The 24,883-nt window shown below is 50.0% G+C and overlaps 6 protein-coding genes across 6 annotated transcripts; 5 read left to right on the top strand and 1 right to left on the bottom strand.

Annotated features, from left to right (window-relative positions):
- Positions 1-5,925: 5,925 nt before the first annotated feature.
- Positions 5,926-7,227, top strand: KRP23_8407 (uncharacterized protein; the record flags this gene model as incomplete). The annotated part of the gene is made up of 1 exon (XM_067893840.1): positions 5,926-7,227. One exon carries the CDS (start codon positions 5,926-5,928, stop codon positions 7,225-7,227), a length of 1,302 nt encoding a protein of 433 aa, XP_067743334.1.
- Positions 7,228-9,731: 2,504 nt separating this feature from the next.
- Positions 9,732-10,297, bottom strand: KRP23_8406 (uncharacterized protein; the record flags this gene model as incomplete). The annotated part of the gene is made up of 3 exons (XM_067893839.1): positions 9,732-10,038; positions 10,117-10,208; positions 10,283-10,297. 3 exons carry the CDS (start codon positions 10,295-10,297, stop codon positions 9,732-9,734), a joined length of 414 nt encoding a protein of 137 aa, XP_067743333.1.
- A 337-nt stretch (positions 10,298-10,634) lies between these two features.
- Positions 10,635-12,305, top strand: KRP23_8405 (Glutathione hydrolase-like YwrD proenzyme; the record flags this gene model as incomplete). The annotated part of the gene is made up of 1 exon (XM_067893838.1): positions 10,635-12,305. The coding sequence occupies one exon, from the start codon at positions 10,635-10,637 to the stop codon at positions 12,303-12,305; it is 1,671 nt and encodes a 556-aa protein (XP_067743332.1).
- A 1,655-nt stretch (positions 12,306-13,960) lies between these two features.
- KRP23_8404 (uncharacterized protein) lies at positions 13,961-15,276 on the top strand (the record flags this gene model as incomplete). Its single annotated transcript, XM_067893837.1, has 2 exons — positions 13,961-15,082; positions 15,145-15,276. The coding sequence occupies 2 exons, from the start codon at positions 13,961-13,963 to the stop codon at positions 15,274-15,276; spliced, it is 1,254 nt and encodes a 417-aa protein (XP_067743331.1).
- A 496-nt stretch (positions 15,277-15,772) lies between these two features.
- KRP23_8403 (uncharacterized protein) lies at positions 15,773-16,429 on the top strand (the record flags this gene model as incomplete). Its single annotated transcript, XM_067895886.1, has 1 exon — positions 15,773-16,429. One exon carries the CDS (start codon positions 15,773-15,775, stop codon positions 16,427-16,429), a length of 657 nt encoding a protein of 218 aa, XP_067743330.1.
- A 590-nt stretch (positions 16,430-17,019) lies between these two features.
- On the top strand, positions 17,020-18,801 carry KRP23_8402 (Crinkler effector protein 8; the record flags this gene model as incomplete). Its single annotated transcript, XM_067895786.1, has 1 exon — positions 17,020-18,801. One exon carries the CDS (start codon positions 17,020-17,022, stop codon positions 18,799-18,801), a length of 1,782 nt encoding a protein of 593 aa, XP_067743329.1.
- Positions 18,802-24,883: the final 6,082 nt, after the last annotated feature.

Below are 24,883 nucleotides of genomic sequence, written 5' to 3'. Positions count from 1 at the left end.
ACCAAAACATTACCCTGTCAGCTGAGACGTCGCAACCACTGCCACTGGATGAGTCAAACGCGATTGATCGGAGATACTTACGACGAGAACAGGGTACCCAGATTGATCGAGTTTGCAGGTGGTGTCGATGTGGAAAATATAGTTTGCAGTAAATCGCAGCATTTTCACCATGTAAGGAGTTAAAATTCCAATAATTGTCGTGTCTTCATCAATATCTTCTCCAATCACAGGAATGCAATCGACACTAATGTCATATCCAATTGTAAAATGCCTCACCATCCTGTGAATTGCGTCTTTTTCACGATGTTCACCGTACTGTCTACAAAGTTGGTACCATTGAGCACAGTCCGCGTGTAATACCCAACAAAGGTTTGAAGCTGGTTCAGCGCAGGCGACTCCCAACTATTTGACCGAAGTGGTCCAGAACGTTGTTGTAGATACAGTTGGACTTCACTCGCATTGAAATCAGCGGCTCCACGAACGTCTCCATCTCTCACGCCAGCGTTGGTTGACGTGGTACCGCGATATCAACTATGTGCCTTCCATCCTGAATAACGTCCGTTGTGTGTGTGTGGTCTCACATGTTAAGAGCTTCTGCAGCCACTCGCACTTTTGTCCGGGGGAATGCGTCGCAAGTAGAGGACGCACATTCGATCGAACGGTACCGCATCTTGTGACTGTCGTAGATGATATTGGACATTTGGTATCACACGGGATGGCTGGTGGGCGACCGAAATGTGCGGGGTCGATCATACCAGCGGTCAACCTCGGCCGTATGCTGTTGGATTGCCAGGCTAGTTGCCACAAGATCGACTGCAGCATACGCTAATTTGCTGCAGCAACCAAGGTTCAGGTTGAACGTGCAAATTACTGACGGCTTGAACACGGCAGCTGTGATCCGAGGTGAGCTGTGCCAGTTAGTTCAAGTGCAAGTTGAACACGCACATTCAAAGCTGCAGGTCGATTACTACATATGTATGTTATATTGAAATCAAGAAGAGTAGATGAACGAGTAGTGTAGAGCAGTTTTGCGAAGCACATTAAAATCAATCAAATCTCATTTTACCTGCTAACAAGCAACCCAGCTGATCGAGTACTGCGAGGGCATCTTGCCTGAGACCTTCAGCTACCAACCTCTGCTCAAGTGCTACCATATACATAGCGTAACGACGTTATTGTGACACTAGTGCTGACTTATGGAGGGATTCGCGGTGATGGTGGGGGGATGCACTGTGAACGAGTGTGGTCTCCACTTGTCACCAGATTCGTGAAAAAAACATCAAGATGAATCAGTCTGCATAAGAACGGACGATAAGAACTATTCATATTTGTATATCTGGTAAGCTAGAGCGTTGGTTTCGAAACCAATCTTCTCCTGGGAGCACGATTTCTCGCCTCACTCTCTTAATATCTACAACAAGCGGAGCAACCCCACTGAGCCATTTTGTTAGAGCTTCTAATCTATCCAACCTAGCTTCCTCGACCAAACAGCATAAGGAGCCTGACTACGAGAAGAAAGTCAGCTCTAGGAGAAAGTGGCACCATATTGCAGCACCACTCAACTATTTATCGAGTTTTACCTATTGTTGCTCTTAAAAATGAGCACAAAACGCTGAAGGTAATTATTAGACCGTCTATGACACTTGGACTCCGTGTCCTTTTGTCCGATTTAACCCTTTTACTACCAGACATTTTTTGTAGGCCCGCAGCGGCCCTGTAATTCCGCCAATCAGCTGACGTAAAATCCAAAATTCCACCAATGACTGTGCAGCGTGTTTTCTCTCCCTGCTTGGTACGGTACTACCAAATTTGAAATTCAAGCTCAGACCCACGGCCGCCAGCAAGACGACGCCGCCGACGTGCAGCTGCTGCGGCGATGATCCGTGTGAGTGAGCCCTGTACGGCGAGGCCATCATCGGCAGCAGGCTCCAGATGCTGACGCAGGAGCGGCGTAGACGGTGGCTATCATCCCGCCACGTGCAGAGGGCGCTGTGGTAGCTCTATTACTACAAGAAGCACGGTCGTCTCTGCAGGACGAGGCGCGTCGACTTCCCGCTCTGCGTGGACAAGGAGATCGCTCGACTCAACGCCATTGTCAGGTATCATTTGTTTACTCCCTTCGAAGAGCGAGCCTTCGTCCGCACGGTGTTCTCGTCTAAACTAACAGCACCAACTGGAACAGCAATTGTGGCAAACTTCTCCTGAATCTGGGCCATCAGTCGCCGGCTGTGCCACATCGGATCCAGTTCACGCCTCTCGACGGGGACGCTCTCTGGCGCATAAACTTGGAAGCGAGCGCGAAAGCTCTCAAACCGGTTTCTTGCCATTGTCAAGGAGAAGTCCGATTGGCCCATGAAGACCTTCTGCGACCACAGCTCTTTGATCTCCGTAACGGGGTTGAAGCTCATAGCGATCTCTAAGCCAATATAAGCATCACTTCCAAACTCCGTAGCCTCGAGCCTCCCCTTGGTTTTGAGCATTTCGTTGGTCCACGTCTGTAACGACGTCCGGAACTCCCGGGTGAAGAACAGCGAGAAGAGCCCCAACTCGCCGCGGTCTTTGTAAGCAGTGCGGACCTCTCTCTCACGGACAATATGCAGTCCGCTAGCCTGGATGAGGTGATCGACGTACGCGTTGCCGGTCCGACGTTGTGCCGACGGACTTGTAGAAACTGGCGGCGCTTCCTCGCCATCGGACTCGGCAGCAGCGCCCTCCTCGTCATCTGCTGCATCCTCTGCGCTCTCGTCTGCCTCTTCTGCTTCTGACGCCTCGAACTCCCAGTCCGCGCCGTCGCTGTCGTTGTTCAGGAGCTGTGAGATGTCCATCGTCGAGCTGCTGCCGGACAAGTGCAATGTTTGCAATATAAAATAGTCGAGTGGTTACGAAGGCAGCATCAAACTGTTGTGACCGCTACGGTACTACAAATCGTAGGGGACTGTTGCGGTCCTTTTATGCTTGTGCAGTGCAGCCTGCGCCTGCAACCTCAGAATTTTAGCCTATCAAACGGCGGCCACCTACTCATTACGGGACCACAGTGGACCTGTAAACCTTGTCAAATCAACCGGTAGTGAAAGGGTTAATAGTGCTGTGCGTAGCCCATGTAAAATTTGTGTGCTGTGTGTCAATAAATAATGGAGCGATTCCCGCAGTCATTTGAATCCAAGATTTGCCCTACCCGATACAAAGAAAAACCATTTTATTCTTCAAGTGTTTAAAGGCACTCAAAATCTGAAAGAGCCCCCTCCCCCCCCCCCCCCCCCCCCCCTCTTTCAGATCATGGATCTGGGTTTTGGCGGAATAAACCTGCGAACATGAATAAAATGACCTCAATTAAGCGCCCTACCTGTCAATCTTGATAACTTCAACAAACAAGCCACACTCTTTTTCCGCATCAAAGTCTGTCCCGCATCAAGCTCAAGACTCCAGACTGCCCACCACGGACGCGGAGGTGGACACAGAGGCCGGGCGACAGCAGCGGAGCGAGCAGGAACTGGGAATTCTCAACTTAGAGGCGCGTAGACGAACCTATTCAAGCCTTTGAGCTGTTGTCACCAACCGCAAGCATCATGACAAGGCGCGGGAGGGTCGCAGGTGTCGAGAATGACAGCCCCCAGGATGTGGACGTCCTCCAGGAATTCATTAGTGACGTTCCGTCGACGGGTGCGAATGAATAGGAGTCAGTGCGGCACAACTATGAAGACTATGCGGTCGAAACCAACCGCGCAGAGTGCGAACTGATGTCGCTCAAGAAGCAATTCCAAGCGTTGGTAAACGTCAAGAAGCCAATGGGGGGATCCAAGGTGCCCTGAAAATGCCCGGGTGGCCCGTCAGATCCAGTGCCGGATCGAAGAAAAGGTGTCTATGGAGAACGACGTTGGCGAAGAAAGAGCTTTGAGCAATGAAGAGGACAGCCACTCGACAGCATCCCACACTCCTTTAGCGTTAGGTGAAAATGAAGGTGTCAACTCATGTCATTGCCTATTTGCACCCTACCTGAGTTCATAGTGCGAAAGCAAGTAGTGGAAGCAGCTAACATCAAATCCGGTCGTAGTGATAAACGCTCTGTTATTTCCAGCGCCGTACATCGCCTCCCATGCCGTTCCATATCGTGGCTCGGGGTGGAGGTCGGCTCTCGTGAGGTAGTGTTGGCCGCGCTGACGATCATGCCTCTCTCTGACCTTCGGCGGTGAGTGTAAGCATCAGAATGAGCACTCGCCGTTGCCCTCGTAGTTCATATCATAGTAGATGCGGAACAGAGTGCTGCGGGTGGGCACGTACGTTTCTAAATCTGTGCGCATCAGCTAAACCTATGTTTTGGCGTCCCAGAATGCGGGAATCGCTCCAGTATTGACATATTATGTGTCCACTCTTACTGATAGTCAGGTATTGTGCGCTCCAGTCGTTAATGGTCCGACATTTGCAAATTTGCCGGGAATGTATACAGAGGAATACTTCTGCACGCTCTGTACTTTTGGATCATCTCGTTTTTGCTCAAAAGAAGCTATACAGTCAATCGAGGAACTAAAGTTCTCTAATGTGCTGTGTGGTGTTCCCGCAGCGTAGCGACACCAATCAACCCATAGTTTGAATCCCTGGCTGCACAGAGTTCCCCGACAAACTGTATAGCACCAATGCCCGTGACCCCACATCTGTTTTTCTACCCTGATTCAGCCCAGGTGTTACTATTTTAATAGTAATATTTCAAAATGGAAATCAAGGCAGCAGCAAAGCAATCTTGTACTTTCGATGTCGCCGAGACGCTCTACAAACAACCGGCTGGATCCGAGCCTCGAACTCCGTGGGAAGTGTCCAAGGTGCGTTGCTGTTCCAGGTAGTACAGTACCAGATGTACCTCCGCCGTCGGAACCCTCTCTGCAGCCGTAGTTTGCTGCAACAAGCCGGTTTCTGGGCGGCTTCTTAATATGACCAACACCAGGCCACACTCGCTTACGACTCGTACGTTACGAGACGATCAGCACTTTATTTTTGAAGCGTATCTGCTTCGTCCACATATAGTCACAGACTGGGCTTTGAGTTTCAGTTCCAACCTCGGCAATCTCGATTTTGTGTTGATATGCAGTTGGTCAAAGTTACCACGAAGAAGCGTGCTAATATTTCTGTAACCAACAGGCTCACCTAAAAATACATGATTGTTATCTTGCATCACGGAAACAATTGTGGCAACAACAAAAAAGTGCTATCTTTTTCATGCCCACCTTTCGGAGATATACTAGTACAAGACTACGGAAAGCTTGGCCCTCGGAAGCTATCCTGCTATGGACACGCGGCAAAGCGCTTAAAAAAATGGTCCGTGCCGACACATTCGCATGTGTTTTTTTATGGCTAATTAGCCAGTTTGTGCCGACGGCGACGATATTGCATCAAGGAGCAAATCTTTTCATCAAGCATTTTTCTGTTCGACTTTACCGGCGGGGTAAATGACGACGCAAGATCGCAATCACACGCATGCTGCATGTATTAATACATGGTATATTATAATAGTGCTTCTCTCTCCCTCTGCATGTATTGAGAATGTGTCAATCTTGCCCGTTCATGTAGCCGAAACAATGTAAAAGCATATAGCTCATACTTGTATCTACTTTAATGCACGGCCACCGTTGCCCTTATTTTTAATCGCCACTGCAGTATTTTCAATCTGTGGACCATCAAAACTCCGACGACTTATGTGCCGACGGCGGTCATCGGAAAACGCAGTGATGAATGGACACGGTGTCCATCATACCGAGTTCCGCTGTGACAGACACGATTCTACAAGCAGATTTGCTTGTCTGATCTTTCGCCGGAGGAGTCCTCCTCCGGGAGGACCTATGATGAAAGCTCCATTGAATGGATACCACTTCGCACGGGTCGTTGTGCGCTGTTTCATTTCATTCACCTCACAACTCTTTTCGCCTTCTCGGTCTCATGTGGCACTCCACTTTGCTCCTCATCCTCTTTGCGTGCGTCTGCGCGGCGCAGACTTCCACGGAGTCTGCCAGACTCTTGAGAGGTACTGTTCTAGACTCGTCGTCGAGTGACAGCGACCTGGATTCGGCCAGCGGTAGTGACTTGGATTCGACAAGCGACAGCGATGTGGACTCTTACAGCGGCAGCACAAGCGACATCATCAACGTCTGCCCAGTTGTCGTCAATTTCTCGGAAGAGCAAGATGATCTCTCCGATGAAGAACTCAAGGCCAACGCCGCTGACGCAGCCATGTCTGCCTACCTCCTCAGTCACCCCAACAATACCCTGTGGGACTACTTCAAGATCGAGAGGAAGCAGAAGAGGGATATGAACAGCAAGCTGCCGTGGAAGGATCGGTTGAAGAATGCGATCAAGGACGTCGTCGACTTCACGGCTGACACGCTCATCGGCATCGCGAAGACCATCGCCAGTGCGATCGAATGGATCATCAACACCATCCGCGACCCGCTCGTTGGTATCAAGCAGATCACTAGTTTCTTCAAGGAGTTCGGCAAGAACATCAAGTCACTCTGGGGGCTGATGAAGGAAGACCCGAAAGAGACGGCCGAGAATATGGGCGGCGGTTTGCTGCTGCACATTACCCACCACCCCGCCGAGTTCACTGCCGAGACCGTGCTTATGGTCGGTGCCGGGTTTGCAGCGATCCACGGTCTCATGCACGGCGTGGAGGCCGTCTTCGGTACGATGAGCAACGTCATCTCCAAGGTGCTGCTGTCCGTGTTGATGTTCATCCACGCTATCGATGACCCGATCTACATCGTCACTCCCCTCGTCACCTCCATTGTCAACACGGCCGACACTATTGCTGATGGTGGTAACAACTCCACTACTGATGCCATCACACTCACGCCGGATGCAATTCAGCCGCTGGAGGCTTGTATGATTCCTGAGGAGTACCGCCCTGTCTTCTCGTCGCGCGATCTGTGTCTGAGCAGGACAACGGAAATTCGTCAGCTTCTCTTCGGAACCACCAAGCGCTCGATCAAGATGACGCAACAAGAGCAGGTCGCTGCCTACAACCGTTTCCACGACTTCGTGTGCTGCTACCTGCAGGACCAGTCATTTGAGGTGAACGCTCCGAAGGTTGACTCGACCGCCTTCGAGGCTGACCTCGTCGCCACGCCCGTGAAGATGACAAACTGCTCGCAACTTCTAGGTGAATACAGCGAAGCCACCGTGTGGACGTCGTCTGCTAGTCTCGCAGGCTCCGCGAGCCTTGTCGACAACACCGAGGCATAATAAGTTTCCTTGCTCGCCACCTTTATCCATCACAATAAAATGGTGATTAAAAAAACATTTGTAATTCCTGTCAATCGTAGAAAATATTGTGTTATGAAGAAACCTCGAAACGAGAACGATCTGGGCGCTCGTCTAAAGCGGCTGCCACTTCCTCCCAGCCTCGAGCACCACCCCAATGTCGTGCAACTAGTCGCAGAATTCGCCATGTTGCCCGAAGAAGCGATGAAGGAGGCCGCCAGGACCAACCAGATCGAATGGCTAACAAGTATTTTAACTCGAATTTTCGGATAAAATGGACAAAACGGCCATAATACTCACTGAAATTGGCGCCATTTTCCAACGCTAAAATATGGGCACGACCACAACCCACTCTGCTGCAATGACCTTGGAATGGGCATTTGACGCTTTTGTGGGTGGCATATGAGTGATCGGTTCGGGGTGGCTCTGGACAACGGACAACACCCGGTTGTTGATACAATTTGCAAGAATTTGCCGTATTCGAAAACATTGCGTGTGTGTGGGGGGGGGGGGGCGGAATTCGACAAATTGGATGTGGTCGATCTCGACCAGACTTTGATGTTCGCAAGTCGAGAAAAGGTTTGTATGAGGCAACGTTGATCGCGGCGCACCACGGACATTTAGGGATTGTGAAGTTCTTAAACGAGAAGTGTGAAGAGGAACTATTTGGAGACGAAGATAAAGGCAGTGAGATGGAAGAAGATGATGACGATGATGACGATGATGACGATGATGACGATGATGTTTTTCCCGATAATGAATGCCCGCTTGCCACTGCAATTAAGCAAGGTCGGCTTGACGTCGCCAAATATTTGTATACTAACCACGGGTACAAACCCTCGTCGCTGGAGATGGCACGGCCAGCAGTGGTCCGTTGGAATTCGTCAAAACAAGTTATGACGACGGCAGATATGACGAGATTGGCCCCAGCGCGTTTGAGTTTGCTGCTGGCGGTGGCCAACTTGAGGTTATGAAGTTTTTCCAGTCAAAGGAAGTTTTTGAGGCTTCTTCTCTCGGCGACGCGCTTGTGATAGCTGCGGTATTCAACAAAATGGAAGCCACCAATTTCTTGTACGCGAGTGAAGAAGTCACACTTCTCCCTCTGCGCTTGATAACGCGGTGAAAGAAGCAGCCAGTTCAGGTTGCCTGGAAGTGCTGAAGTATTTGAATAACAAAGAAAACTAACTCTCAAGCTGACCAAGGAGGCATTTGCCAGGATTGTTACAAGCACAGGGTGAAGCATTAGATTTTATGATTGAGCGTTTATGCGAAAATTTGACTATGAAACGTCAGTTTACTGGGCAGCAGAGCACGGCAAGCGAAGCTGATTTATTTCTATCATCACGAAAACGCTGGTTTGTGGGATTTCTATCTTATAGCTACTTCGCATGGATATGTCGACATCGTCAAGTTTCTGAATGAGCAATTGGTAACTATATCGATTAGGTGGTGTGACAGAGGGATGTCCACTCACAAATGCGATTGAAGGTGGCATGATGGAAATCGACAAGTACCTGTATCACAACAATGGATACAAGGTGACTTCGTTTAGATTTGCATTTTCAGCTGCGGCTTCGTGCAGTCGACTAGACCTCGTCGAGCTATTTTGCGCTGATGCAAGGTGCAGCGCTACTTTGATTAACAAGGGGTTTAAACTTGCGGCGGGCTGGCCATCATGAAGCTGTTTCAGTCCAAAGAAGGCTTCGTTCCGTCTGAGCTCGACAAGGCATTCATAAAGGCAGCTAGAAGTAGTCAAGTGGATATTCTCGAGCAGTTTTACAGCAATGAAGGATATCAACCTTCGGCATCATTATTTGATGAAGAAACCATGATTGCCGCGGGAGGTAGCGGCCATCTCAAAGTGGTACAGTTTCTGGATAGCAAGGGGATACTATCTGACGACCCAGCGGTTGAAGTCTTCACGAGCGCAGCTGAAGACGAGGGGCTGAAGGATGGGGAAATCGATGACCAAGCTGGTGGTTTGGCCTTCTTGTACTCCAAACGATGCATCAGTTCGGACATGATTATTCAAATCTTCCCTGAATCGGCTGGCTGCTACTGCGTCGAAGGTTTGGCATTCCTGTTCTCCACAGGTTCGATTCCTTCTGATGTGATAAATGAAGCGTTTCAAGATGCGGCGTCGGGTAACTGCGCCGCTGTTTTTTCCTTTACAAAACCGGAGAGGTATCTCCGAAAATGGTCGACGAGGTTTTTCTTGATGTTGCACAACAAGAGGACATCTCTAGGTTGTGGAGTGCCTGTACAATAGCGAATGTACTTCACAGAAACTACTGAGTAAGGCGTTACGTGTACCCCCCCCCCACCCAGCCTGGTTATTTCGTAGTCGTAAGAAGACTCCTGCTGAATGAAGCAGCCGAGTTGGTTGGGAGAATGCAGATATAGTTTCGATACCCACGCTAATAAACCTTTCAATCGGTTTGTGGATTGCATACTACGTAGTGGTTGCAGTGGCAAATACTGTCAAGTCACCAGCTAGAGCGAATGACCGCCAGCATCATGTCTCCCCTGTATCCGAGAGCCTTCGCCTCTTGGCCAGGGGGCAAAATGAACACTTTGTACCCTTGGGATTCCATTTCCAAGGCCACTCCAGCACGCGACTGGTTCTGGCGGCCTCTAATGAGGTATTCGTGAAAGCGTCCATACTCGGTGGCATCTTCCATGGTGGCCGGGATCAGCTCAACCACGGCACGCTTGATGCTGGGTCGGTCAAATTTCAAGAACTCGTGGAACGTGTGCAATCGAGCCAGTTGCACCACGTTCATGGCCGGTGGTCTACACAAGTTTGTTGTTCCAAGACACAACCACGTCAACCTTTGATGTTATGTAGGGGCTACAGCACGCACAACGTACAGTATGGTCTGTAAGGTCGTGAGGGGAGCAGCTTGGCAGTAACACTTGTGCACTCCACTTCTCCTTAGTTGGATCACCTGGTGCTTTCTTGGCTAGCAAAGCAAAACACACAAAAGTCCATACAACATAACGAAATAAACACTTGGCATTATCGACTGCCGCTTACCACCCTTGCTGCCATGCCTCTCGCCGTCAACAGCTTCAAGGACTGCTGGAGTCGCTAGAATCACTTGAAGGAAGCCAAGTCGGCAGATTCAAAACTGAGTCGTCCTCTCTTCTTCACTCTCCAACCATTTCCTTTTCAACGCATCTGCGGTACCTTCCGGGAAGCCCGCGAGCGTTGACCCCAGACGTCAATCAAGCCACGTTGAAGTGACTCTGGAATAAATGTGTGTGGGCCACATTTGGTATGCCTATCAAAAACTGAGCAGTACACACATCACTTCAAGTCGCATTAATCACCACGTCTCCACCCTCATTCCTCAATCCTCTCTCTCGGTAACAAGCAATTTCCAGTCATGGTTTCTATCGGCACTCGCTCCCCAGTCTACGGTCGTCATGGGATGGTGGCGTCTTCGCAGCCTCTGGCCTCCGAAATCGGATTGCGGGTTCTCAAACAGGGCGGGAACGCCGTGGACGCGGCCATTGCAATTGCGGCCGCGCTCAACGTCACGGAGCCGTGCTCTACCGGTGTGGGGGGCGACTGCTTCCTGCTCTTCTTCGACGCCAAGACTCAGCAGGTGCGCGGTCTCAATGGCAGCGGCCGCAGTCCTGCAGGTCTCACGGCGGACCAGGCCATCCAGGATCTAGGACAGGACGCCAAAGTGATCCCCAGTGGCCACGGCCATGCGGTGACGGTACCCGGTACCGTGGCAGGATGGGTGGACGCTATTGATGCTTGGGGGGCGTTGGGTATGGGGCAGGTGCTGGCCCCCGCCATTGACTTGGCACGTGAAGGGTTCCCCGTGAGTCCCTTGACGGCTGCGAGCTGGGAGCGAGGAAAGACCCAATTGCTGCGTGGTCCTAATGCTGCAGAGCTGCTGAATGCACACGGAGAAGCTCCGAAAGCGGGGGAGATTTTCAAGAATGAGAATTTGGCGAGATGTCTTGAAGAGGTCGTGGAGAAGGGCAAGAAGGCGTTTTACGAGGACGGACGCATCGCTCAGGCGATCGTGGACATGGTGAAGGAGAAGGGGGGCGTGATGACAGTTGAGGATCTGAAGAGCCACAAGTCGACGTTTGTGACGCCGATCAGCACGAGGTTCCAAGGAGTGGACGTCCATGAGATCCCGCCCAATGGACAGGGTATCACTGCGCTGCTGGCGCTGAATGTGCTTTCGCAGCTGACGAAGGACGGAGACTTGCCGCCACAGGGAAGTGCTGAGGAGGTGCATTTGCAGATTGAAGCGCTCCGACTTGCGTTCGCAGACGCCAAGTGGTTCGTGAGCGATATGGAGCACAACACGTCGCTGCCTGTCGAGGAGCTGCTGAGCGACAGTTATGCGAAGAAGCGGGCGGCGCTGGTGGACCGGACGAAGGCGGCGATCGACCCGAAGCACGGCAGTCCCGAGCTCAGTTGTGACACCGTGAGCTTCCAGGTTGTTGATGGCCAAGGCAACGCTGTCTCGATGGTCAACAGCAACTACGAAGGATTCGGCACGGGCCTCGTACCCAAAAACTGCGGCTTTACGCTGCAGAACCGCGGCTGCAACTTCGAGCTGCACGGCGCTGAGGTGGGGCACCCCAACGCGCTGGCTCCGAGCAAGCGACCGTACCACACGATCATTCCTGGGCTCTCGACCTTCGCCGACTCTGGCGAGTTGCACTCGAGCTTCACTGTCATGGGCGGCTTCATGCAGCCCCAAGGCCACGTCCAGATCCTGAGTCACCTGCTTCTGCACGGAATGAGCCCCCAGGAGGCTCTGGACGCTCCACGTTTTAGCATCGATGTGGACCGCCCGACCAAGCCTGGAAGGAGTGATGGCGGCAGCTCAGTCCTGGTGGAGACGGATTTGGGCGCCGGTGTGATCGCAGCGCTTCGCGACCAGTTTGGCCACAGCATTCAAGAAGTGGAGGGGCTGAAGCGATCGACCTTCGGTCGCGGGCAAATTATCCTGCGGGACCCGAAGACTGGAGTGCTCTGTGCTGGCTCGGATGGCCGCGCTGATGGTTGTGCTATGGGCTGGTAAGCTGATGAGATTGTGGGAAGTGCCTTCAACAACGCACGCTAAAGAAAGACAATGGCATTTATTCGTGCATGAACGCGATGGAACTCTTTTCATTCGCTCCGAGTAGTTATTTGTGCACAAGCTGAAGGGCTCGCATGCTTCTTGGTCGAGGCTCGCCGTCTTCAGCAGGATAAATCGCTCAAATGATAGTTGCGAGACTGCTGGACGGGTACGACGCAGCCGCAAGCAAAGGAGCAGATGACGACGAAGTTGTACAGTCTTCGAAAGCCTCAACCACAGCGAATTCTTCGTCCACTGAGTCAGCGACAGCAGCACCGCGACCACCATTGCCTCGAGTTTCTCCGAGTTCGTACACGTCGCATGCAATGATGCTGCAACTGCAAGAATACCGCTCTCGGGTTCGCCATGCGTTCGAGTCAACATATCGTCACCCACTTGCCGTCGCTGCAGCTACCCCTGGATCTCCTCCTAAACGTGGCGCTCATAGCGGAAATTACTGTCGAACGCGCGTCCTCGAGTCCTCCAGGCAGCTTTTTGCGCCTCAAGCTCGTAGTGGGGCACCTCCAATTCCAATGTCGCCGTGTTCTCCTTCACGCACAGCAGTCAAAGGTGGCGGTGTGGCATTCCACCGCTCGACAACTTCGCCCCGAACAGCAGTACAGTCACCTCTCTTCGCACTTGGACCAGGACAATACGACGTCGTGCCTCGGCGACCTGCCACTACTGGTAGCGTCAAATTCAGTCCGGCTGACCGCTTTCGAGAGCACGCAGGTGGTGGCAACAGTGATCCCCACGCACCAGGACCAGGCCAATACCTTCCTGATGATCGAGTTACTACCAGAAGATCAGCTCGAGTCGTATTTTCCCAGCTTCCTAGGCAGACAGAGACAACGGAGCCACCTCGAGCTTCCATCACAGCACCTCCAGCTACAGCGGACGTTGTATCTAGCTATTACTACGTCCCATCCAGCGGCTTCGCAGCACCCGGGGATAGTGCCGCTAAGACTGGAGGTGGAATTCCTAACTGGAGTCGGACTGCTAGATTTCCAGGACAGAGGCGTGAGATTTTTCACCAAAGCGGTACCCAACCATCCCCTGCAATCGATTACATTGCACGCAACAAGGCGAGGATTGAGAGTATGTCTGCGGAGCAGCGCCAGCGGCGGCGGAACCAACAACCTGCGACCAAGACACAGCACAAGCCTAAAGACACAGGAAAAGACACTCGACAGCGTTTCTCGGTAAGACGCCGCAATTCGCTTTTCTTCCACGATCCAGCTCGAAGTCGGAGGCGACGAAGTTCCACTGGCTCAATGAAGTGCGACGTAAAGGAACTCGAGGCGAGGGAGACTGTCTCACAAGCGTGGGGTACACTGGTTGTGCTTTCCGTCGCTCAAACCAAATTTGCGAGGCTACTCGTGGTAGCTGCCGTACTACATCGGCTTCGTCGTGCCCAGGAAATGAGCTACAAACGTATTACTTTCGAGTCTTGGACCCATGTGCGAGATCGAGATGCAATGCGCTCTCTAGCGGCAGCGCTGATTGCACGCAGTACATTTCGCTTTCGATTACACCGGCGAGTGGAGCGCAAGACTCATGCTGCAAACCTGCTGCGCATCTTTCTATCTGGGCTCTCATTTGACGTTCGATTCGCAATGGCCGTCCGTCGCGTTCAACGCCGCATTATTCTGCTCCAGCGTTGGTGGCGTCGATCTCGACTCGTCGTTCGTGCTCGCGAGCAATGTTTGGCCTACAAATGGCTAGTGGTCGAGAAGCGACTGCGCACGGAACACATAGCGCAAATGCCGCACTTGCAACGCGTTTTCCAGCCTCCAGCGGCCTCTGTCACTCCTAGTTCCTCGAATTCCTCGACGAAACGAAGAGCTTCGATCGTCGCTGGAGCACAAGCCGTGGCTGTGGAGGCTCAATTGCCGCTGCACAAGCTGCTGAATTTACCCGAGCAAAAGCGCTGGTTCACGGCACGATTTGTCCTTAGTCCCGATGGAATTTTACGTGGTTATTCAACCCCCGGCACGGATGCCGAGTCGGGCGCCAAGGCTGAAGATGTTCTCGAGAGTGCTTTTGGAGAGCGCATAGTGGTCGAAGTGAAGCACTTTCGGTGTCATGCGCATGGCTTTGCAAATGTGCCATTGGGCTCGACACACGGAGGTGGTGGAGACGATGAGGGAGGAAGCGACCGTCGGCCATACTTGATGGTGTTCAAGCCTGGCGCTAGTCGGTTCATTCTGATCACGGATATGAGGAGCCTTATCTTAGCGCCGCTGCTCGACTGGAAAGAGAAACTCGAGCGCGTTGCTGGATACCCCAATGGATCACCATTCCCAAGTGGTGGGTCCCAACGTGATATCGCAGACATACTCGCGCAACCGGACGCCTCAACTGTAGATGATACCATTGATGAAGCTCCAGTGCCAATCACTAGCTCACGCAGAGGGAGTGTGTCAGGATGCGTGAATGGTGAACGAGCCCCCTTGACCTCAGGTCGTAGACGTAGCAGTCGTCAACAGTTACGTCGAAGTAACGTGTTCCAGCCTATTGCCGAGGGTGAGATGTCGTACTACGTAGTGGATCTACTACGAGACTGTCCGCGGATCCCAGCACCAATCGTTTGGTCGGTACTGCGCGACAAACTGCGAGAAGAGCGCAAAACGTTCCGATCCGATATCTACCGCTTCAACTTGGAGATCGCTCGCTTTCAACAGCACGAGCGTGAACGACGTCAACTTGTCGTACTTGACAAGTTCAAGGAGTTTTTCGTACGTCTGCAGCTTTTGTTTTGCTTTTCTCTCGTCGCTAACCGAAAGGATATGTTGAACAGACAATGGAGCGTCCTCACCATCCTCACTTCCGAAGTCTCATTTCGAATCGCAAGATGGAAACTCTCGTGCGTCAGACCATCGAAATGATGAAAACAACGCAGCCATCCAACCCAAAATTCATGCTGCCGTGATATTTGTACATTTGTCGGTTTGATTCGCCAAAATCTAAAAAGAACCATTCCACAGAGAGACGGACACTAAAAAAAAAAATGGTGTCAAGGATAGCTGCGTTGCACACTTCGAAGTATTTTATGATGGAAGCGCCACATCTGCCAGGTAGATAGTAATACATGTAAGCCTTGTACGAGCAGAGCAACGTTTTATTACGAATGCGTGCAAGGATACACGCCTACACGTACGAACCACGGCAGAAGAAGCTTTTTTTTAATGCGAGCCGATCACTGGCTTTGGCGCTGAGGATACGGTTGATTACGAATTGGATAGGGTGGAGTCCATCGACCCGGTTAGGAGTGATCATAAAGTAGGTACAGGGCTGAATACACGATTGCTATTGTCAACGATGCCTTAGCTGCGCATCATCTGTCGTCAATCCTTGACTGACTTTTCAATCACTTTGCAATTTGATTTCAGTGGCCCAAGTTCCAAGATCGTGCAAGAAGGCCAGCAATGCGCCGTTACTTCATTTTGCTGATAAGCTTATTAGTTGTTGCGTCTCTCCTATCAACTATCGGTGCTACGTCAGAGACTACATCTCTTGTGGCGCGTTCCGTCACTGGTGACCAAGTCGACGCCGTTGCCAAGAGGCTTTTGAGAGGAGAGGCTGCAGTAGACGAGGGAGATGATATCGAAAGGGGCGAAGAGAGAGGACTTGTGCTTCCCGGCGTCGTCCAGAAACTCAAGTCGATTTTCCAGAACGCTAAGGCCAAGGTGTGGCAATTACGTGTGGAAATCAAGTTCCGGTCGCTACAGCTTGAAAAGGGCTCTTTGTCCAGCTCGGAGATGAAGATGTGGGTTGACTCCGTGACCAATCTCTACAAAAATGACCCCGAGAAGTCTACGAAAGCAATGCTGACTACTTTGACAAGACATTACGACGAAATTACTCTGATGAGGTGGGCCCACACGGCTATGGACTCGTCAGACATGGGAATCCTTGGTCACAAGCTGCAGTCAGCGCAGTTTACTAAATTGATGTACAGAGGATACGATGCGCTTGGCCTCGCGAAAAGGCTGAGAACAACTGCTGGGGGTGATAACCAGCAAGACAAGCTGATTGTGCAGGCGTTCGCTGCCTTCGTTAAGCAACGTAGGCAATCGGCTTGATGAACACGACTTCTGCAGTGCTTATACTAGGTTAGATGCACACTTCTCAAGTACGAAGCTTGCAACGCACGCGTAGTGTAGGCTTTGTTACTGTGAGTATTGGTCACGGTATCGAATTTTGTTTCTTGATGCCGTCGTCTTACGCGCGTGAACACATGTAATCTTCCCATATTAATTCACTGCATTACGCGTGTTGCACTGACGTTTGCCTCGGCACACGGAGTTGGCGGAACGATGAGCGACTGTCGCCCTAACTTGATGGTGCTCAAGTCTGGTGCTAGTCGATATGACGTAGCTCCACTACTCGACTGGAAAGAGAAACTACAACGTGTTGCTGGATACCCCAACGTAAGTATTAACCCTTTCGTGAACAAGCGTCTTGATAATAGTAATACTTAGACCATTACGCCGGCAATTTTTTTCCTTACCGTAATTTACCACCGAGAACATTCCTGAAACCTTCCTTCGGGGACAGCAGCGATTTCAACGTTTCATCATTTGTTGGAAGTCTATGTGACACGCCTTCTTTTCCGCTTAAGTACGCCGGAAATTCCTCTTCCTCATTCCAGAATCCGCTGCTTCGAGGAAAGATGAAGCTCTTCTGTGCGATCGTTGGTGTGGCGGGAAGCGCCTTCTCCGTGCGTGTGGACGAGAGTGACTCGGTGGATGACTTGAAGAAGGCGATCAAGGGCGAGAAGCCGAACGACTTGAAGGACATCGACGCAGACAAGCTGCAGCTCTTCCTGGCGAAGACGGAGGGCGGCGCGTGGCTGACGGAAGAAGAAGCGATGAGCGGTGTGGATAACACCACTGGTCTGAAGCTGCTGGGAGCGGCGCGAGCGAGGCTACGGCGTGTGGGATTGTCGGATAAAGATGTCGGCGGAGTGGATGAAGAAGAAGAAACAGAAGGGAGAGGACCTGTGAACGTGCTGGTGATGGTTCCGGAGGGTGTTTCGGCACCTGAGAACAAAAGGAAGAGGAAAAGAATGGAAGACGAAGACGCACCAGACGCCTGGATAAAGGCTATCAAGGATGAGCAGGTTACAGAGCTACCGTCGACTTGTGAAGATTTGAGAGAGCACCTGCATCGCCCGCTTTACGTCAAGGTTCCCGTCAATGACAGATTATTCCTGATTGTGACCACGAAGAACACGACAGGAGAGTTATCTAGCATTTTGGACAAAGTGTTTGAGCCCGATCCGCGTGAAACACTTTCAGATATTACTGCGGGTATATTGGGGAGTGTAATCGATCCCCTCGGGTCTGGCTCCGAGTTCGCTACTGAAGACACGTATCACCACTTGTGGGATTCCCTCATTGCGATGCTGCTGAGACGTGTGTCGAACGGGAAGTTTCGTCGCAACACGAACGCGTCTACATCTACTGGCCTCTATCGCCCAGATTTGTGCTTTTACTACAAGAACAGCAATGTGTGCGTGGTGCGCGGGGAAGAAAAAGCAAGTGGCGAGTTGCAAGTGCCGGTTAGAGAATTGCATGAGAAGCTAACATGGAGATATGACGCTGCGCCATACGTGTTCGGCTACGCTGCTGTTGGACTGCAGGTGTGCTTGGTAGCTATTCGGAAAGACGAGATGACGGAACGTGGTGCAAAAGTGGAAATCATTGAAACGTACGACTTGGGTGATCTCAATGGCCGGCTGTCGTTCTTTCTCGCCTTGCTCAATCTTTCGACTCTTTTCCGACCCGTTGTGGATCTTATCCAGCCGCTGGATATACTCGAGTACGGCACTATCGAAAGAGACAATGGTGTGCAGATTACGTTCGCAGAAGATTGTGTGGTGAAGACGTATCCCCAGAACATGCCAAGTGACGACATAATCCGCAATCTGCGGGAATTGCATCGTCAAATGAAGAAACATTCAGTCCCGAACGTTGTGGATCTAAAGAAGACAAACATGACCAAGAAATACGTAAAGCTGGCACCTGTTGGTCGACTTTCCCCGCCTGTAAACGCCCACCAGCTCCTGACCGCCTTGCGCGATATTCTCCAAGCGCTAGTGGCACTGCACGCAATTAATCTGATGCATCGGGACTTGAGGTGGGAAAATGTGCTGAAGTACCCAGGCGAAGGCGACAAGTGGTTTCTTATTGATTTTGACGAAGGAGCATCATCGCCGGCTGCGAAAGTAAAGCATTTGAAGGCGGAATCGCATGCTCCAGAGATATCATCTTCGTCCCACACGGTCAAGGTTGACATTTGGAGCGTGGGCTTCCTTTTGATGACATCACCCTATCAAGATCTCCCGCCTGAACTGGAAAGTGTTAAAGCGCAGTGTTTGCAGAAAAATCCATCAAGCAGACCCACGGCTGAGTCACTCCTCAAGGTCGTCGAATCGCTAATAGAAAGTTGATCCCTTCGCCATGCAGGAGTGGAAGTTGTATGGGTCTTTAGGATTGTACGTTTTGCCTGAGCAATACCAAGCTAGCAAGGAACGTATCAAAGCAGCGCAGAAGCGCTTTTTTTTTTACCACCCCGTGAAACTCGACTGTCGTATCAAAAGAGCTACGACGATAAGAATAGAGAGCAGATCCGTGCTCGCCAGCGTTAGCCCAAAACCGAACTTATTGAAGACAAACCCGAACCTAACAACGAAACCGAACTTAAATAATACTAAGTACGCAAGGAATACTTCAGAGTATGGTGAAGCTCTTCTGTGCGATCGTTGGTGTGGCGGGAAGCGCCTTCTCGGTGCGTGTGGACGAGAGTGACTCGGTGGATGACTTGAAGAAGGCGATCAAGGGCGAGAAGCCGAACGACTATCACGTGTGACGCCAAAGACCTGCAGGTCTTCCTGGCGAAGACGGACGGCGCGTGGCTGTCGAGCCTCACAGAAGATGTGAAGAAGCTGAAGAAGGGCGAGAAGACTGCTCTCGTCGAAGCGGTAACGCACAAAGACAATGAGCTGCAGGGAGAGGATCCGATTTCTGAGTACCTGGAAGGCATCGACGCTCCGAAAGTGAAACAGATTCACGTGCTGGTGGTGGTTCCGGTGCGTGTCGTGGAGGATGGCGCATGGAGCGCGAAGGACTTGTCTACCGTGGATCCTCAAGTTCAATCGAAAATGTGGAAGTCAGTTGTCAGAGTTTCCTCAGAAGATGTATGCTCAGGAACAGCAGTGGTTGTGGATCTAACGTCGACGCACTTGTATCTGCTGACGAACTTGCACCTGTGGGTCGACGACACATTCACTGATCACTTGAGTGCTGACTTCACGAAGGAAATCAAACGGTATCTGAGACGCCACCCCCGGATGAAAACAAGTGGAAGGAAAAGGAAGGACACCAATGTTAAGGACGCCGATGTTGCAAAGCAACCACGTCGTAAATTTCCACGGTTGGCAGCGATGAAATCATCAGCTGGATTAGACTAGCCTCAAGTTGTGGTGGAGCAGCTCCTTCCCGATAGGACGAAGCCGGAAGAAGTCCACCGATTCAGTCTCGACAGTGACACATGCTGGCGTAGTTCGGCTGCGTTCGACTTCGCAATCTTCGAAGTTGCTTTGCCACGAGATAACGAGCTCGTCCGATGTACAATATCCCTCAAGGTGAATGACACGATGAGTGTTGACGTGTTCGGATTCCCTGGCGCTCTTGAAGATCAAGCTTTTGATCACACTTACGCCAATCATTCCAGCAAAAATCACCGGTTGGAGCGGAAACCAAATGGCTCTCTCATCTTTGTCAGCTCCTGGTCTATCTGGAAGCGCGATTGTGTGCACCAAAAGGGGAGTACCAGTGGGATATCTTGGTGGTGGACTTGATGGCTCAGCGAAGAACGAGCAGTATCAATTCTATGGCTACACATTTCATGGAGTACTCCCCGAATTACCGTCTTCGTTGCCGCCAGATACCGAAGTTGAAACAAAGGATGAGCTATAGTCTGTATACAGTGCCATGTAGTGAATGCATCTACGAGTATCTTTCAATATCTGTGATGAGCTCATTGGTCGCGATTGTTTTGCATGTGATTGTGGTTGAAAGGTAGTGAATTTCCATTTGAGTGAGTCGCCAATTAATTAATGTTTTTTTCTGATAAATATAAAGTTAATAATATACTACTGATGACGTACTCACCTGAGCAATACCTCGTCAACAAAGAGCGCATTAAGGCAGCACAGAAGCACTACTACCAGCGCACACGCGACGCTCGCTTGTCATACCAAAAGAGCTACGACGATAAGAATATAGAGCAGATCCGTGCTCGCAAGCGCAAGCCCAAAACCGAACTTAGCGAATCTGAAAGCGAACTTAATAATGAAACCGAACTTAATTAATTAATTAATTTTTTTCTCAAATAAAAAGTCAATCCCAATATAGTCAATGACAATGGCTTAAAGCCTCCAAAAAGGTATAAGCCAAATATTTGAATTAATTAATTTCCGAATATTTTGTAAATGACTAAGATATAAAGTCGATCCTGATACAAGGTCCATAAATTATAAAGTCATATCTACGGGGAATAATATAACCAAGAATAAAATATAGGCAACATGTTTGCATACGAGCTCGCTGGATTAAAGGGATTAAATATCCAAGCTGTTAAATGGGGTAGCAGCTACCGTGTTAAGGTGCGTGGTAGAACGGGCAAGATGGTTTATGTTAGCAGCGTTTCGCGTCTAATCAACAAGAGATTAGTAGCTAAGCAGTACAATGTTTCGATTGAAACCCTTGAGAAACACTTGTCGCCCGACTACAAGGCTGATCCTAAGTACCGTTTTTACACTAGGTAATCACATGGAATCACACCTATATGAGGGTATCGAGGCTACTGGTTTCTATGATAAACTCGAGAACGTTCTTTCAACTCAGACAAGTGCTTTTAAGGTAGATATTGCTCTCGGGTACGAGCTTGTGAGCAAGACTGATCCTGATGACACTCGCTACTTCTACCCGAATCTCGCCAACACTTATGTATTCAATAAGCCCGTCGCAATCAACAAAGCAAGGCGGATATTCGAAAGAAGGTGATTTCGGAAATCCGGTCTATGGAGTTGGCTGACAAGCTGAACTATCCCAGCTCGGGATATAAGCTTAAGGCGATCACTGCATTCAATTTTTTTGTCTACCATCGCGACCATGCTCTTGGGGATAGCGACGCTGTTATTCCTAAGATTATCCGCGAAAACAAGCATGTAATCAACTTCCCTAAGACCAACAACAAGTGCGTCTTCCACTGTATCGCCTGGCATACATTCCAGAGCCCTAAGAAGGGTCCTCGCAGAATTCAGGCTCAGGTGAAGGAGGCATTCAAGCGCTACTGCTCTTTCAAGGGGGGTGAAGTATACGTTGAGTCTATTTAGAAGCTTCAAGCCTATTGACCTACTACAGCTCGATGAGGTTGAGGACTGCTTCCAACTCGGTATTAACGTATACATCATGGATGTAGCTACCGAAAATGTAAAATGCATTCGTAGGTCGGACAAGGGATATGAAACGATGGATATTCTATCACACGAGAATCACGCTCTCTACATCAAAAAAGAGCATCGATATGCTTCAGTCTACGTATCATTGCCCCAAGTGTGAAATAATTTTCGTGAGCGGTGAAAGACTTAAAAATCACAAGAAAAATCAGTGCGAGCTTGTGAATATTGAGAGCTTCCCTGCTGATCCAACTATCTACAAGCCAGCTCCTAACGCGATTCGATCACTGCTTGCAAAGTATTCCATTAAGGATGCTAACCAGTACATCGACCACTTCATTGTCTATGACTTTGAGACAATCCTTAAGCCTACCGCTACTCAACACGGGGAAAGTACTGTCTTCACGAACGAACACATTCATGTGTCTGTATCCGTAGCTGATAGCTTAACCGAGGAGGTGCGCTGCTTTGTGAATGACGATCCGAAGATGCTGCTGACGGATATGTTCAAATACATCGGTGATGTATCGCTGAAGATCCAACAGTACAATGTCGATAAGTATAAGTCGCTTCTGCAAAAAATCATCAACGCCCACGGTCTGACAGGTTTGGAAATTTCAGGCGTCAATCTGGGTAAGAAGTACAAGATGTCTGATGTGGAGGGTTGGATTAAGGAAGGGAAGTATGATAGCTTCTTCCACTTTCATAGCAGTCTTGGCTTTGGTAAGCAGAGGTCCGACTACGGGCGTCTTAAACAGCAGATTGATCAGGTTCCAGTGTTCGGCTTCAATTCGGGTCGATACGATATCAACTTGATTAAGCGCGACTTGTTCGCCATCATTGGTACTGACAACATCAAATCTGTTATCAAGAACCCCAGCTACATGTGCATTGCTACATCGAACATGAAAATGCTCGATGTTAGCAGCTATGTACCGGCTGGTACCAGCTACGATAAGTATCTTACGACATATCTCGGTGGCTGCAAATGTGATGACAAAATTAGATGTGTCTGTGGTCTTGGCAAGGGTCTTTTCCCATATGAGTACATCTCCGCGTTCAATGTACTCAACCAGACTACTATTCCGCCTAAGTCAGCTTTTGACATCAAGCTCCGTGGAACAAGCATCAGCGATGATGAATACGAGCGAGTGAAGTTCGTGTGGAAGTACTATGAGATGAAATCCATCAAGGACCTACTGGTCTGGTACAACAATCTGGATGTAGTTCCTTTCATCAAAGCTATCAAAGCCCAGCGCGAGCTATTCATGCGTTTCGATTTGGATATGTTCGCGAATGGAGTGTCGCTACCTGGACTTTCGGAGAAGGTTATGTATCAGACCTGCTTCAACAATCTCCGATATCCGGATAAGACACCTGCTAACCCATTCCAATTTCCACCCCAGCGTACGGGTGGCTACAAGAGTCAGGATGCTAAGGCAAAGCGAAAATTCGGTATGACACTTGCGCACTTGAATACATTGCTGCAAAAGCAAAAGTATCTGTGTGGTTTATGCTACTGCCCGCTGACCGCCGATACTTCTTCAGCAGACCGTATCAACAACAAGCTTGGACACATCGATGGCAACGTATTCGTTAGCTGTATCAAGTGCAACACCGCCCGTAAGGACATGTCGCTCAAGGGATTCCGTTATAAGAAGTTGCTTGAGTCCAACTCGGACAGATTGGTGTATAGCATTGATAAGGAGGAAAAGGACATCTACGCTAAGATGAAGGCCAACATTGCTGGAGGTCCATCTATTATCTTTAATCGCTACGCTAAGCGCAACGAGACGAAGATTCGCGGAGGAAAGGTTTGTAAGAAATTATCGGCTACGATGCCAACGCTCTATACCTATGGGCACTTGGTAATGAGATGCCATGCGGACGATTGACTACGATCGAGGCTTATGACGGCATTGTCGAGGACATCGTTGCTGATAAGATTTTCGGATTCCTCGAGTGTGATATTGAAACACCAGAGCACTTGAAAGAGTATTTCAGTGAGATGACCCCAATTTTCAAAAACACGCTAATCGATTGTGCTGATGAGGTCATCACATGTACACGTACAACGAGGCACGTACGCGAAGCCGAGCAAAACCAGCTCATAAGCTTATAGGTAGCTACTTTGGTGAAACGATTCTTATATACGCACCTTTGCTCAAGTGGTATCTTTCCCACGGTTTGGAGATTACCAAAACTTACTGCTTTATTAAGGCCAGCTCTCACAAGGCTTTTGATCCGTTTATGGAGGCTGTATCAAACGCTCGACGAGAGGGTGGTGTTGATAACTCGAAGGCGATGATTGCTGAGATGATGAAACTTGTAGGCAGCAGTGCTTTCGGTCGATCTGGAATGGATATGAGCAAGAACAAAGTGGTCAAGTATGAGTCGAACGACAAAGCTATTAAGAGCAAGATCGAACACTTTACGTTCCACGGGTTGGAGGAGCTTAATGATTCTTGTGAGATTACGATGAAAAAGCGTCGCCTCAACAACAAGAACCCGATCCATTTATCGATTGCTATCTATCAGCTCGCTAGCCTACGCATGCTTCAGTTTTACTATGACTGCATCGACTTTTACTTTGATCGTTCAGACTTTCAATATCAAGAGATGGACACGGATAGTGGCTATATTGCGTTCAGCTGCGAGAACCCGCATCAAGCCTGAACTACGTGATCACTTCGACGAGCATAAGTATGAGTGGTTCCCGCGAGACTACAATGCCGAGATAGCCAAGTTCGATCGCCGCACGCCTGGGCTATTCAAGGAAGAGTGGCGAGGTCTCTTTACCCTCTAACAACTATATCTGCTACCTACCAGACGAAGAGCACAAGGTCAAAGTCAGTGCTAAGGGTATCCAACAGGGGCGTGGCCGCAATGTTGATGTACTTAACCCAGGCGGTTTTGAGACAGTTGTACGGGATCGTATCACACTTCGGGGTACTAACAAGGGTTTCAGACTATCGAAAGAAAACAAATCGATCATTACCTATACTCAAACCAAATCAGCGCTCAATTACTACTATGATAAGCGCCAGGTAATGTCGGATGGTATTTCAAC

Source organism: Phytophthora ramorum (genome assembly GCF_020800215.1).
Source record: "Phytophthora ramorum isolate Pr-102 chromosome Unknown Phyram_PR-102_s0007, whole genome shotgun sequence".
Taxonomy (NCBI): domain Eukaryota; phylum Oomycota; class Peronosporomycetes; order Peronosporales; family Peronosporaceae; genus Phytophthora; species Phytophthora ramorum.
This window is presented reverse-complemented; position numbering and strand designations above follow the sequence as displayed.